This window comes from Carassius carassius, chromosome 39, assembly GCF_963082965.1.
Source record: "Carassius carassius chromosome 39, fCarCar2.1, whole genome shotgun sequence".
In the NCBI taxonomy this organism is placed as follows: Eukaryota; Metazoa; Chordata; class Actinopteri; order Cypriniformes; family Cyprinidae; genus Carassius; species Carassius carassius.
In genome coordinates this window covers 28,715,876-28,728,375 of record NC_081793.1, presented here as the reverse complement: position 1 = coordinate 28,728,375, position 12,500 = coordinate 28,715,876, and the positions used below count along the sequence as shown (strand labels likewise).

At 34.1% G+C, this 12,500-nt stretch overlaps 2 protein-coding genes across 3 annotated transcripts in view; one reads left to right on the top strand and one right to left on the bottom strand.

Annotated features, from left to right (window-relative positions):
• ascc1 (activating signal cointegrator 1 complex subunit 1) overlaps window positions 1–1,723 on the top strand; it is a 12,824-nt gene extending 11,101 nt beyond the window's left edge. The window contains exons 8-9 of the mRNA XM_059531488.1: window positions 107–180; window positions 1,474–1,723. Of these exons, the coding sequence (XP_059387471.1) occupies window positions 107–180; window positions 1,474–1,590 (191 nt within the window). The 3' untranslated portion in view covers window positions 1,591–1,723. The remainder of the gene's footprint in view (window positions 1–106; window positions 181–1,473) is intronic.
• A 6,335-nt stretch (window positions 1,724–8,058) lies between these two features.
• The window catches only part of LOC132121736 (zinc finger MIZ domain-containing protein 1-like), a 44,298-nt gene continuing 39,856 nt past the window's right edge, over window positions 8,059–12,500 (bottom strand). For both annotated transcript variants that reach the window (XM_059531468.1, XM_059531467.1), the window contains exons 15-23: window positions 11,448–11,658; window positions 11,256–11,361; window positions 11,026–11,168; window positions 10,071–10,138; window positions 9,921–9,989; window positions 9,596–9,831; window positions 9,338–9,498; window positions 8,367–8,579; window positions 8,059–8,283 (exon numbers count right to left, since the gene is read on the bottom strand). In XM_059531468.1, the coding sequence (XP_059387451.1) occupies window positions 8,176–8,283; window positions 8,367–8,579; window positions 9,338–9,498; window positions 9,596–9,831; window positions 9,921–9,989; window positions 10,071–10,138; window positions 11,026–11,168; window positions 11,256–11,361; window positions 11,448–11,658 (1,315 nt within the window). In that variant the 3' untranslated portion in view covers window positions 8,059–8,175. The remainder of the gene's footprint in view (window positions 8,284–8,366; window positions 8,580–9,337; window positions 9,499–9,595; window positions 9,832–9,920; window positions 9,990–10,070; window positions 10,139–11,025; window positions 11,169–11,255; window positions 11,362–11,447; window positions 11,659–12,500) is intronic.

Genomic DNA, 12,500 nt, shown 5'->3' with positions numbered 1-12,500 from the left:
CCAGGCTCTGTGCTGTTTTCAGTTTAGGAGCTGAGTAATGTTATTCAGACCACGACGTGATCATCACATGAAATACAGACTCTAACCTGACCTGTGTTTCTCTCAGCGGAGGACAGAGGAGCTTCGGCGAGACCCAGCGCTAAAGAACGAGAAGCTTTTAATGCCAAAAACATCTTACAGGTGAGAAATGTGACCAAAGTGACAGTCAAGACATTTATAACGTTTCACATTTCAAATAAACGCTGTTCTTTTGAGCTTTCTGCTCATCTGTGAATCCTAAAAAAAATGCAACAGAAATATTGTGCAGCACGACTGTGTTCAGCATTGATAATAATCAGAAATGTTTCTCGAGCAGTAAATCATCATATTTTCATGATTTCTGAGGATCATGTGACACTGAAGACTGGAGGAATGATGCTGAAAATACAGCGGAGCATCACAGAAATAAATGACACTTTAACAGATACTCACACAGAAAACTGCTGTTTTACAGTAGAATAATATTTCACTATTTTTACTGTATTTTTTTAACAAGTCTTGCTGAGTAGAAGAGACTCAAACATTTTACACACGCCAAAATTTTGAACCATAGTGTAAGTGTATATAAATACATCCGCTTATAGATCACATACAATATAAAATCATATCAAACCAGACATCATGTATAACAGCAACACGAGAGGAGACGATATATAATAGATACAAATGAAGCATTTATCCACTCACAGATGAGTAATTTCCCTCTTCAGTGTTTGTTATTGTGTATAAATATAGCAGTAATTGCAGTAAACACATCTGCTGTCACAAAAACTGTGTATCCTAATAATAGCACAGTATTAAATGATGATTATGCTCATATGGCGGTATATTGTGTATGTGATATAAACTATGTTCATTATTCATGGTACTTGTGATACTCCATGCTGTTACAGTGGTACAAAACACCAGTTTCTATTAAATGTCCAGATTAACTTCTTGTTTGCAGCACAGTATAGAGACACAGAACAAGTGTGGTTTCTGAAGCCCCCTGTTGGCAGCCAGCGGAACTACTGGATATTTTGTATCTCACACACACACACACACTTTCTCTCTCTCTCTCTCTCTCTCTCTCTCACACACACACACACACACACACACACACACACACACACACTTTCTCTCTCTCTCACACACACACACACACTCTTGGGCTGTTTTTAGAGCAGGAGCAGCTTGTCCCGTCCTGAAGAGGCTACGCCTGCTTTCTCAGAACTCCTGTTCCATTATATGGTCAAAATCATTCTGGGAATGAAATGAAAGTTGATGTAAACAACTGAATTCGCTCTTTCTTTGAGCATCTGTTCTCTGGTTCTGGAGCGTGTGACCGAACACACACTGCACATGTGAGGGAGTTTGTAGTTTATGCATTAAATCGCTCTGAAGTGTCTCTTCTGAATCCCCCGTCAGCTGCTTACTGACACCGTTTCTCCACAGATGTTCGGGGAGGTTTATTTCGGCGCGTTTGAGCTGAACTCGGTGCAGATCTCGCAGAGATTCTCCACTGACAGCACGGGATACTATTCCTCAGCGGGATGCGTCACATTCTCATGACGGGACACTAAAACACCGCTCTGGACTTTGCTGATGAATGCATCCAAACTCACTGTTAAGAAACTGGATTAAGCAATAAAAATCTGTCATGCATTGTAAATATAAAAACCATAAATATCATTTTAATGGGAAATTGCTTGTGTGTGCCCTCAATTGCAGAATCATGTCCTCAATATCTCTAGGCCTTTTTCCCTGAAGTTTTAGTTGAAATGAATATTTATAAAAACGATAATAGTTGCTAAATTGCGGTTATTAAAAAACTATAATGACTATATTTATTAAAAACAATGTTATAAAATTACTACAACTTTAAACTAAATTAAACTAAATATAATATAATTCAATAAATATAATTATAAAAATGTAAACTAATTTAAAATATTCATAAAAACCATAATACTATAATAGTTACTAACCTACTATTATAAAAAAGAAGGTATTAAATAAACTAAACTAAAACTTTAAAACAAAAACGGTTTATAAAAATAAAAACAAATTGAAAATATTAATAAAAATTAATAATAGTTACTAAATTACAACAATGAAAAACTAGTAATTATTTCTAAATCAATAAAAAACTGTTACAAAATCAATTCAACCTTATAAAAAAAAAGCACTATATATATATATATATATATATATATATATATATATATAAATAAATTGTTGGAGTTAAAAAAAAAGATACTGAATAACAACAGTAGAAACATTCTTCAAAATGTGTTGTTTATAGATGTTTACAGTCTGTTATGAAGGTTTCCTGTACACTCAAGTCAAGGCTATGAACAATAAAAACACATTTATACACCACTGTACAATATTTACACCAAAACAATGCTGGTGCTCTCATATGAGACGAGTCAAAGCTTCATCTGACGATCAACAGCATCTGATGACAGACTTTATTAACATTATCTACACAAATCCTGTACATTACAATATATATTACAACATACTGTACATCTCGAACACATCAGCTCTTTATAATGCTAAATAATACTACAACACTCGTGTATAACAAGCTCCCCAATCAAACTAATTCAACTGAAATCTCACACAAGTGCTTGTACTTTGGTCCTTGTGTAAAAGCTCATTTCAAATGTTTGCAGGCCTTTAATACAGAAACACAAAAGACTTGCATGTGCAGATGGACTGACGGATACAACCAAGCAGTTAAATATCCACTAAAATACACAGAAATCAACATCTATTCATGGAAGCGTTTTTCTGCAATTGCATGAAAATTTAAAAAGGGAACTGTGACTTTTGTCTGTATCTGAGATTTATTTAGAATTCAGATATTTGTTCCTCACAAATCTGACTTTTGCAAAGAAAATGGGTCTAAATTGTGTGAAAAGGTCAGAAGTGTGAGAGAAAAAGTTGATCTTTAAAAAAATATATATATATATAATCCATAGTGAAACTAAACAACAAAAACAGATATAAACTCATTATTCTGAGGAACAAAAGTCAAAATTATGAGATATAAACGCAGTATTGCAAAAAAAGAGTCAGAATTGCAAGATATATATCATAAAACGGGAGACGAAAAGCTGAAATTACACTTTTTATTGTTTTTTCCATGAAAGAAATAGCTGTGAGATCTCACAATTAGTTTTTTAAAGCTTTTCTAGTTTATGATTCAGACTTTTTTTCACGTCTAATTTCGAATTTTCTAAATTGTGACTCTGCAAACTCAGAATTGACTTTCTCACAACTCTGGGGTTTTTTTTGTGAGAAAAAGTCAAAATTGTGAGATGTGAGCTATATAACTTCTTACTTACGTTCTCACACTTCTGACTTTTTTTCTTTAATTTCCGAGGAATTACATTAATAGTTTTATTCTGTGTCAGAAACAGGTGGCCTAGTTATTGTCATCAGTGTTTAACCCCTTAACTGTCAATACCAATTTTTTAAAGCGGGTATTAAAGTGCACCATCGAAACTTAAATTGTTATAATTCATGAACACTTTGGAATACAGAGGAAAGGTCGTCTCTTTTAAAAGAAGTTACAGAAGTTAAAATTTACTATAAAGAAAATTGCACGGTGCAGTTTTTATTAAATTTTATATAAAATAAATGTTACGTAATAGGTTTTACTCTACAATTGCAAAAAAAGTAACGCCTTTTGTCTCATTAAGTTATGTTCCAAATTTGAAGTTGATGTTAAAAAAAGATTTTATTTAGGATGTTATACCGCAAACAGCCACCGGGTGCCATCCAAACTCCATTGAATTATTTAATGCATCTTTCAGTCACAAATGTCTTGATTTCTCTGTCAATATTACTTCTATCACAAAAAAGCCACCAAATGTGATCCTGCAGCCCTGCTTGACAAAAAAAGTCTCTGAGGTATATTTGTAGCAACAGCCAAAAATACACTGTATGGGTCAAAATGATAAAATTTTCTTTAATGCCATAAAATAATTAGGGTATTAAGTAAAGATCATGTTCCATCAAGATATTTTGTAAACTTCCTACCGTAAATATATCAAAACTTAATTTTTGATTAGTAATATGCATTGCTAAGAATTAATTCGGACAACTTTAAAGATGATTTTCTCAATGATTTTCAAATAGTTGTAACTCAGCCAAATATTGTCTCATAAATCTTATTTATTCAGCTTCCAGCTGATGTATAAATCTCAATTTCACAAAAATTGACCCTTATGACTGATTTTGTGCTCCAGGGTCACAAATATGGAGTACTGAGACTCTTTCCAATAATGCATTTTGTAATTTGATCGAGAAAAAGCTGCAGATGAATACTAGGACAAATACATCAATGTTAAAATAATCTCACACAGAAGTTTACCAGCGTTCAGGTTTGGAGGCGAATAAACGGTGACGAAATATATATTTGGGTGAATTGTTGCTTTAAATTTGAAATCAGGTAATAATGAAATGACCTTGTACATGACCTCCCGCTGGATGGCGCTATTTAGCTACACATCTATTCTCACACAAGATTAGGCTACTCTGCGCAATCTATCAAGTGTTTGCTTTTATAGACTTTTGCATTAATGAAAAATACATATATGCAATATATGTTGTATATGGATTTATATCCCGCATTTTTGCATGAATTATTGCATATAAGTATTTTTCATTACTGCAGAAGTCTATAAAAGCAAACACTTGATAGATCGCGCAGAGTAATCTGGTGTGAGAATAGATGTGTAAATAGCGCCATCCAGCGGTCATAGACTGTGTGTGCAGCTGACGTGCACGCGCACTGATGGGAATAACAACCTATTAGCAGTCAGAAACAGTTGCTATGACCAAAGTTGTAAAACTAATATATATTAAAAAAATATTATGATTTTTTTTTATTGTGAAATTGTGTGTTTGTCCTTTTTTAAATATGTATATACTTCATACATATTTAGAATAAAAAAAAAAACATCCATGCTTTTAGTATTAGTTCATTATAATGACCTTGTCTTAAAATTATATTTATATTTATTTTTTGTTTTCACCTTAATTTTATTAGTTTTAGCTATTTTAATACATCAGGCTTCCTTGGCAACTAGCTAAAATATTTTATTTTATTTTTCAGTTAGCATTTATTTAGTTTTTATTTTTAGTTAACTGCTTTAAAACAAGATACTTAAGCAGAACTGAGACTGAATTAAATGATTGTTTACCCCATTAGAAAAAAAGTTTCTGCTCAAAGGAAGAAAAAAGCAATTGATCGACTATTCAGTGTTCCTTCTCGAGCAAACGTTTCTTTGAGGATGTTTAGATTTTTTTTATGGGAAACAAGACAAAGACTGATTTCTGTGCTTTGTTTTTTTCCGTCTCGTCTGAATAAATGCTTACATTTTCTTTTTACATAATCTTACCACATACCAAAATCATATCTTTATCTTTTTTACAAATGCTTCAACACATCGTGACAGAAATGAAGACCTAATGTTCCAAACTTTAAATATAGTGTAAAGCCTCAACTTCTGCAACAACAGCAACTCAAAAGTATTGAAAAATACCTCTAAATAAAATATTGTAACAACCGATGAGCGTTTTTAAGTAACAGATCACTACATTATTTAGAAATAGATTCCAGTCTCAGTTGGAGGAATAGTGTTTACAGTGTTTGTCGTAAAATTACATTTTCTTTCATTGTGGTGAATGTTAGTTAATTATTATTCACTGAAATCAGTTCATGTACAATAATTCATCTTAATAACACAATGATCATCCGTCCAAAGGCAGCTGGAGATCAGAGACGAGTTTATTGAGGTTTGATGTGATGAGCTGATCATTAAAACAGGACCAAAGAATCTCAATCAAATGCTTTATTTCTGCTTCCCTCGAGTCGCCATGAACTCAGATTAAACTGATTCAGAATCAGTTGTTAAGATATTATCTTTCACAAAAAAAGGGAAGACTTGTGTCACAGCATGTGTGCAATTTTTTGCCCAATGATATAATAATCAGAACAGGCATTAAAGTATAAGGACAATAAGAAATAATTTACCAAAACAAAACAGAGCAAAAATATTATTAAAAACAATTAAAATGTCAGCTAGCGTTTACATACACTGCCCTTTCTACAAATAAACAAGCCTGTAGAGATTTATTTCTCATGAGGCTGTAAATATTCACAATATTTCTCATATTAACATGAAACTCTGTATATCAATAACATATCTTGTCATAATTATGAGATGAAAAAATCTAAATCACTACATAGCGAGTCATAAAAAATATTAAATATAATAAAATTAGAAATAAATACGATACAGTCAGGTTTTTGCCTTTTGTTCGAATAATTTCAAATTTTTCATGTCGTCATTTTGATTTTTTGCCATATTTGAGACTTTTATCTCATAATTTCGACTTTTTATTTCATAACATTGAAATTTTATCTTATGACATCATAATTTCAATTTATCTCATAATTCACTCGTGTCATAAATTCAACATGTTATCTCATAATTAAGACTTTCAACTTCAATTATGACGAGACATCATTTTTTATCTCATAATTTACTTGTCATAATTTCAATTTAGTATGTCATAATTCTGACATTATTTTGACTTTTCCTCATAATTATGGCTTAGTCATAATTTCAAATTAGTAAACCAATTTAGATTTTTATCTCATAATTTCACCTGTCATAATTTTTACATCATTTTGACTTTTTCCCTCATAATTTTGACTTCGTAATAATTTCAACTTATTATGCCGATTTTGACTTTTTATCTCATAATTAAGACGACACAATTTCAACATTTTATCTAATATTTGTTACATTGTCATAATGTTTTACTTTAATCCCATAATTATGACATCATCATTTTGACTTTTATCTCATAATTATGACTTAGTCATAATTTCAAATTAGTACATCAATTTAAATTTTTATCTCATAATTTCACCAAGTCATAATTTTAACATTATCTCACAATTCTGCCAATTTTGACTTTTTATCTCATAATTATGACTTAGTCATAATTTCAAATTAGTACACCAATTTAGATTTTCATATCATAATTTACTTGTCATAATTTCACCTGTCATAATTTTTACATCATCATTTTGACCTTTTCCCTCATAATTTTGACTTATGCCAATTTTGACTTTTTATCTCATAATTAAGACGACACAATTTCAACATTTTATCTAATATTTGACTAATGTTTTACTTTCATCCCATAATTATGACATCATCATTTTGACTTTTATCTCATAATTATGACAATAATGTCATAATTTCAAATTAGTACATCAATTTAGATTTTTATCTCATAAGTCATAATTTTAACATTATCTCATAATTCTGCCAATTTTGACTTTTTATCTCATAATTATGACTTAGTCATAATGAAAAAAAAATCATCTCATAATTGACATCATAATTTCTACTTTTATCTCATAATTGCTTTGTGTCATAATTTTCATAATCAAAGCATGATTTTTTTTTTCTTATGTGGCAGAAGTGATCTTCCTTGGTGAACAGAAGAGATTTCTTTAAGAAACCGTACAGACCCCAAACGTCTGTGTAAATATATTTAATTGCCAATATATAAAACAGTATGCAGTATAGTTCAGTGTAGTATTGTATTCTGAACGCAGCCCATGTCTTTCACACACTCTTATAACGAATACTCACATACAGAAGAAACATGGAAGACTACTTGAAACAAACGCATTCACAAATATTGACAAGAGCTTCTCAGAAATAACACAACTGCATTATGAACAGACGTATAACTGCACGGTGGGAGCTTGATCCAGCTTTCTCTCCAAACAATGGGATTCGTTCTGAATAAGAGCTGTGCTTCTGAAGGTTAAAATGATGAACACAGTCTGACAGCGGACGGATGTTTGTGTGGCTCTTCGTATCAAAATCAAAGAAAGTAGAAAAGCGCTTCCACACTGGTTTCATTCTCACGTGGTAGAAAAGACTGAATTCAACTCTAACTAACCTTTTAAAAACACTGAAGATGACAGATAAGAACAAGGTATCTGGAAACAGGAATATTGGTTATTGTCGTGTCTGTCCATGCTGGTTTTGAAATCTGTAGTCTGTACAGGAAGAGGAAGTGACGGTAAGTGCATATGGAGGGTTTGAGGTCTCAGTTATTCTCAAAGAGAGACAGCAGGTCGTCGCTGCTGCTGCTGGGAAGCTCTGGAGGATCCAGGTACGACAGAAGATCGTCCGGATTCATCAGCTCTGGCAGCAGCTGCAGGCGAAGACAAGCCACACTGTTACAAGATCATTAAGAAGAAGCACGGTTTGTTTAATCCTTTATTTGTCTGAACTCACATCTAAGGAGGCCTCACGTATGTCTGCGCTGCTCTGACCCTCCGGGTTGGACGCGGGGTTAAAGGTCATGTCAGGGTGCATGTGGCTGCTGGGGGCGGAGCTCTGCTGGCTGAGCGGTGGTCTGCAGGCAGGGGGCGGGGCACTGTGATGTAACAGCTGCATACTGTGCTGCAGGGGATTGTGGGATTGATCTGTGTTGAGGGGGCGAGGCGTCTGTGACAGAAAACAAAAAATATGCATGAACTGACATTTAGGATGCTCAACACTGATATCATCTGATTAATTTTAAAAGGGTGTACTTACACATTTATAAATTTAGGATGCAGTGTTTTTTTATATTTAGTATAATTTATTTTTTATTTAATTTTTTTCTAATTCACACAATTTCTCTCAGGTCACAGGCATACCATTTTTTTCTGCTAATGCGATATATATATATATATTTAAAATAACAAAACAAATAAATAAATGTAAAAAGTATGATTAAAAGCTGAAGCAAAACGGTGACATTTTAAAATAAATAAATAAAAGGAATAAAATAAAAGATATATATACTGTAAGAATAATTTATACAAAACCATGTACATTTAAAATAAACATGAACTGACACATTTACATATTTATATACATATACACACACACATAAAACAAATTAACAGACAAATAAATAGTTATTTAAAGTGCATAATATTAAAAAATACAAAATATTAATCATAAAAATAATTAGAATAACAAAAACAATAAAAAGAACTACAATAAAAGTTAAATAAAAAAAGGAAATAAACTAAAAACATATATTATAAGGAACTTAATTCATTACAATGTAAAATATTAACATAACACAAATATAAGTATTGAGTATAATTTCTATCACGTGATATAAAAGTAATATAATATAAAATTAGAGTTAACTGCTTCAGTAGTTTGTGTGTGTGAGTGTGTATGTACTGTGTTGTGGTTCTGAGACTCACACTGTCCTGTAGGGTGTGCGTCAGGCTCTCAGAGGTCGAAAGGTCAGCGGGGGGTTGAGACAGGTGCACCCCCTGAACGAACTCACTCACTGATAATGATGATGCTGCTGCGTTGCCATGGGGATAGTCACCAAACTTACTGTGGCCCTGGAAACTGTTGCCTGGGAAACAGAGGTCACATAAGGATATGCACTTGCATTTGTGTTTCCGTACAGATGAGTGATCTGAGGTGGGTGTTTCTGGGTAATATGACCGTACGTGGACTGCTGTATTGGTTAGTGCTGCTGTTCTGCTGCTGGAGGCTCTGGTTGGGGTACAGAGACGCTCTCGGGCCGAGCTGAGAGATCATGTCCATCACGTTGGGCAGCACCATCTGACTGGGACTCGTGGGTTTGAAGCGCTTGGACATCAACCCGTCCGGATCTTCCTCAGATTTGATCTGCACCGGCCTCCAGCTGCACGAGGGGTCTATCGTGACCTCCTCAAACTCTGAGCTGCAACGACAGGAGGGCGTTCAAAAACACCTGAACCAGCTGCCCTGGCTCGTTTCTGATCAATGTTGCACTCTTTTAAGCCGACTTACTTCTGGAGAGCGTTTAAAATCCCCCACGTGTACTGATCCACCTCTAGACCTTCTAACAGAGCCGGTTTACTGAAGAAGACAAACAGAAGGTCAGTTCTGCGTCACTCGAGCATCTCAGTGGTGATCTGAGGACTGACTGGAGGATCTTACTTGCACACCGGACATCTCCATGTGCCCCGCTCACAGTTCAGCTCTAGATAGGACTCCAGGTCAAAGCACTGCCAGAGAACATTCTCACAACATTAACACAACGTTTAGAGAACATTATCACACTCACATGTACATATTTTGATGACAAATATGATTTTTTACTCTCAAATATGATGATCCCAATCACTTTTCAATTCTTTGTTACTTTAGAATGAATACTTTTAATCAGATAAGACACATGAAATTGATCAAATGTGGCAGTAAAGACACATATAATGTTAAAAACGATTTCTAAGTCACAAGATGAACAGAAAGTATTTTTCAGAAAGAAATTCTGAAAAATAAAACATATCACCGTTTCCAAAGACATATTATGCAAAACAGCTGTTTTCAACATTAATTATAATAATCAGAAATGTTTCTTGAGCAGTAAATCATCATATTATTCAGATTTCTGAAGATCATGTGACACTGAAGACTGGAGGAATGATGCTGGAAATACAGCGGAGCATCACAGAAATACATTACACTTTAATACAGATTCACACAGAACACAGATGATTTACATTACAATAATATTTCACAATTTCTACTGCATTTTTGATTAAATAAATGCAGCCCTGGTGAGCAAAGACTCATTTATACTGAGTGACAAAAAAATGATAAAAGAAATTACTTCACTGAAGGCAAAGCGAATAATTAAAAAATATATATTTTTATATAATATGTAAAATCCAGACTTTGCATTAAGTATTTTATTTGTGTCTTTTCCACCCTCTTTAAAACTAATTCGAGAAATATCTTAAATCCAATTAACATTTAATTTTAGTGATTTTCACTAAAGTAGATTTACCAAAAAAATATTTATATATACGTTTTGTAAAATATAAAAGCCCTTGTGGCTTCTGCATTTGATGCCAAAGCAAGCATTTAATCCATTTAAAAGACTTCGGACCTGCACGTGTTTGCAGTCATGGCCTCTCGCCGGCAGCTGAATGCGTCTGAATGTGATTGGACACTTTAGAGAGATTCTGATGGCCGTCTGCTCCACGCCATCATCACCGACAGACACAGCCACGCTGCTGAAGCTCCTCTTCACTGAGAGACAGAGAACGAAGCTCATGAATGCTAAAGGAATCACAGAGACTGACCGACAGAAGACAGACAGATGGACTGAAGCGATACCTTTAGCGACGCAGTGTTCTGCGGTGAGGAGTCTCTTCTTCAGTAAACCCTGCAGCACGGATCGAACCGACGGCCGGTGAACCAGCTGCAGGACGAACAGGTGCGACTGCAGAGAAAACACATCGCAGACGCTCACCAGACGAGCGCCAGAGGACTGTGTGTGTGTGTGTGTGTGTGTGTGTGTAGACTCACACAGCAGCAGGCCGTCGCTGTGATCTGGATGGTGTTTCGGCCCGGCTGACACACGTGCTTCAGGTGCAGGGGTTTGTGGGAAGTCTTGTTGTCGCCGCGCTCAATGGTGAGCGGTGTGGCATTGACGCTGACCTGCACAGACGCCGGCCAGTTTGTGTACGTCTGTCTGTCTTCATGATGATAACACTTGAACTGAAGCTCCAGATCAGACCTGAGACACAAACAGGAAGACTTTGTGTGTCTGTTTGTATTTTTATACACGTGTGTGTTTGTGGGCTGGGAATAAACCACCTGATACGATATTAAAATATTTAGCTGCCAGATTCAATATGTACTGCAATAAAAATATTCAAAGAGACTCTAAAAGTCACCGAACTGCTTAAAAAAATGTAATGCTAAATTTAATAATTATATCGTAATAATAAAACCTAAATAAAATATATTTAAACAAAGTATATAAATAAAATAATTAGAAAAATGCATAATAAATTCAAACTATGAGTGTGTTTAATTGCATCAGTAATTTAATCATCATTTTATAAGATTTCATTATAATAATTACTATACATTTTATTCTTGTGATAAAATAATAAAAACTTATAATAAATTAAAACAGTGGTGTGGAATCCAGTATTAGTTGCTTTTGTATCATATAAAAAACTTTATCATAATTTTATTGAAATGTAACATATGAATTTTCATCATGGTGAAGACTTGAAATTTGTAACAGTAATATAATGAAATTTAAAAAGATGTGAAATTATCAGCACCTTCACACACTTTTGTCTGTATGTGTGTGTGTGTGTGAGTGAGTGTGTGTGTACGTGTGTGTATGAGTGTGTGTGAGTGCGTGAGAGTATGTGTGTGTGTGTGTGTGAAACTGTGCGGGTGTGTGTGTGTGTGTGAGTGAGTGTGTGTGTACGTGTGTGTATGAGTGTGTGTGAGTGCGTGAGAGTATGTGTGTGTGCGTGTGTGAAACTGTGCGGGTGTGTGTGTGTGTGTGTGTGTGTGTGTGAGTGAGTGTGTGTGTACATGTGTGTATGAGTGTGTGTA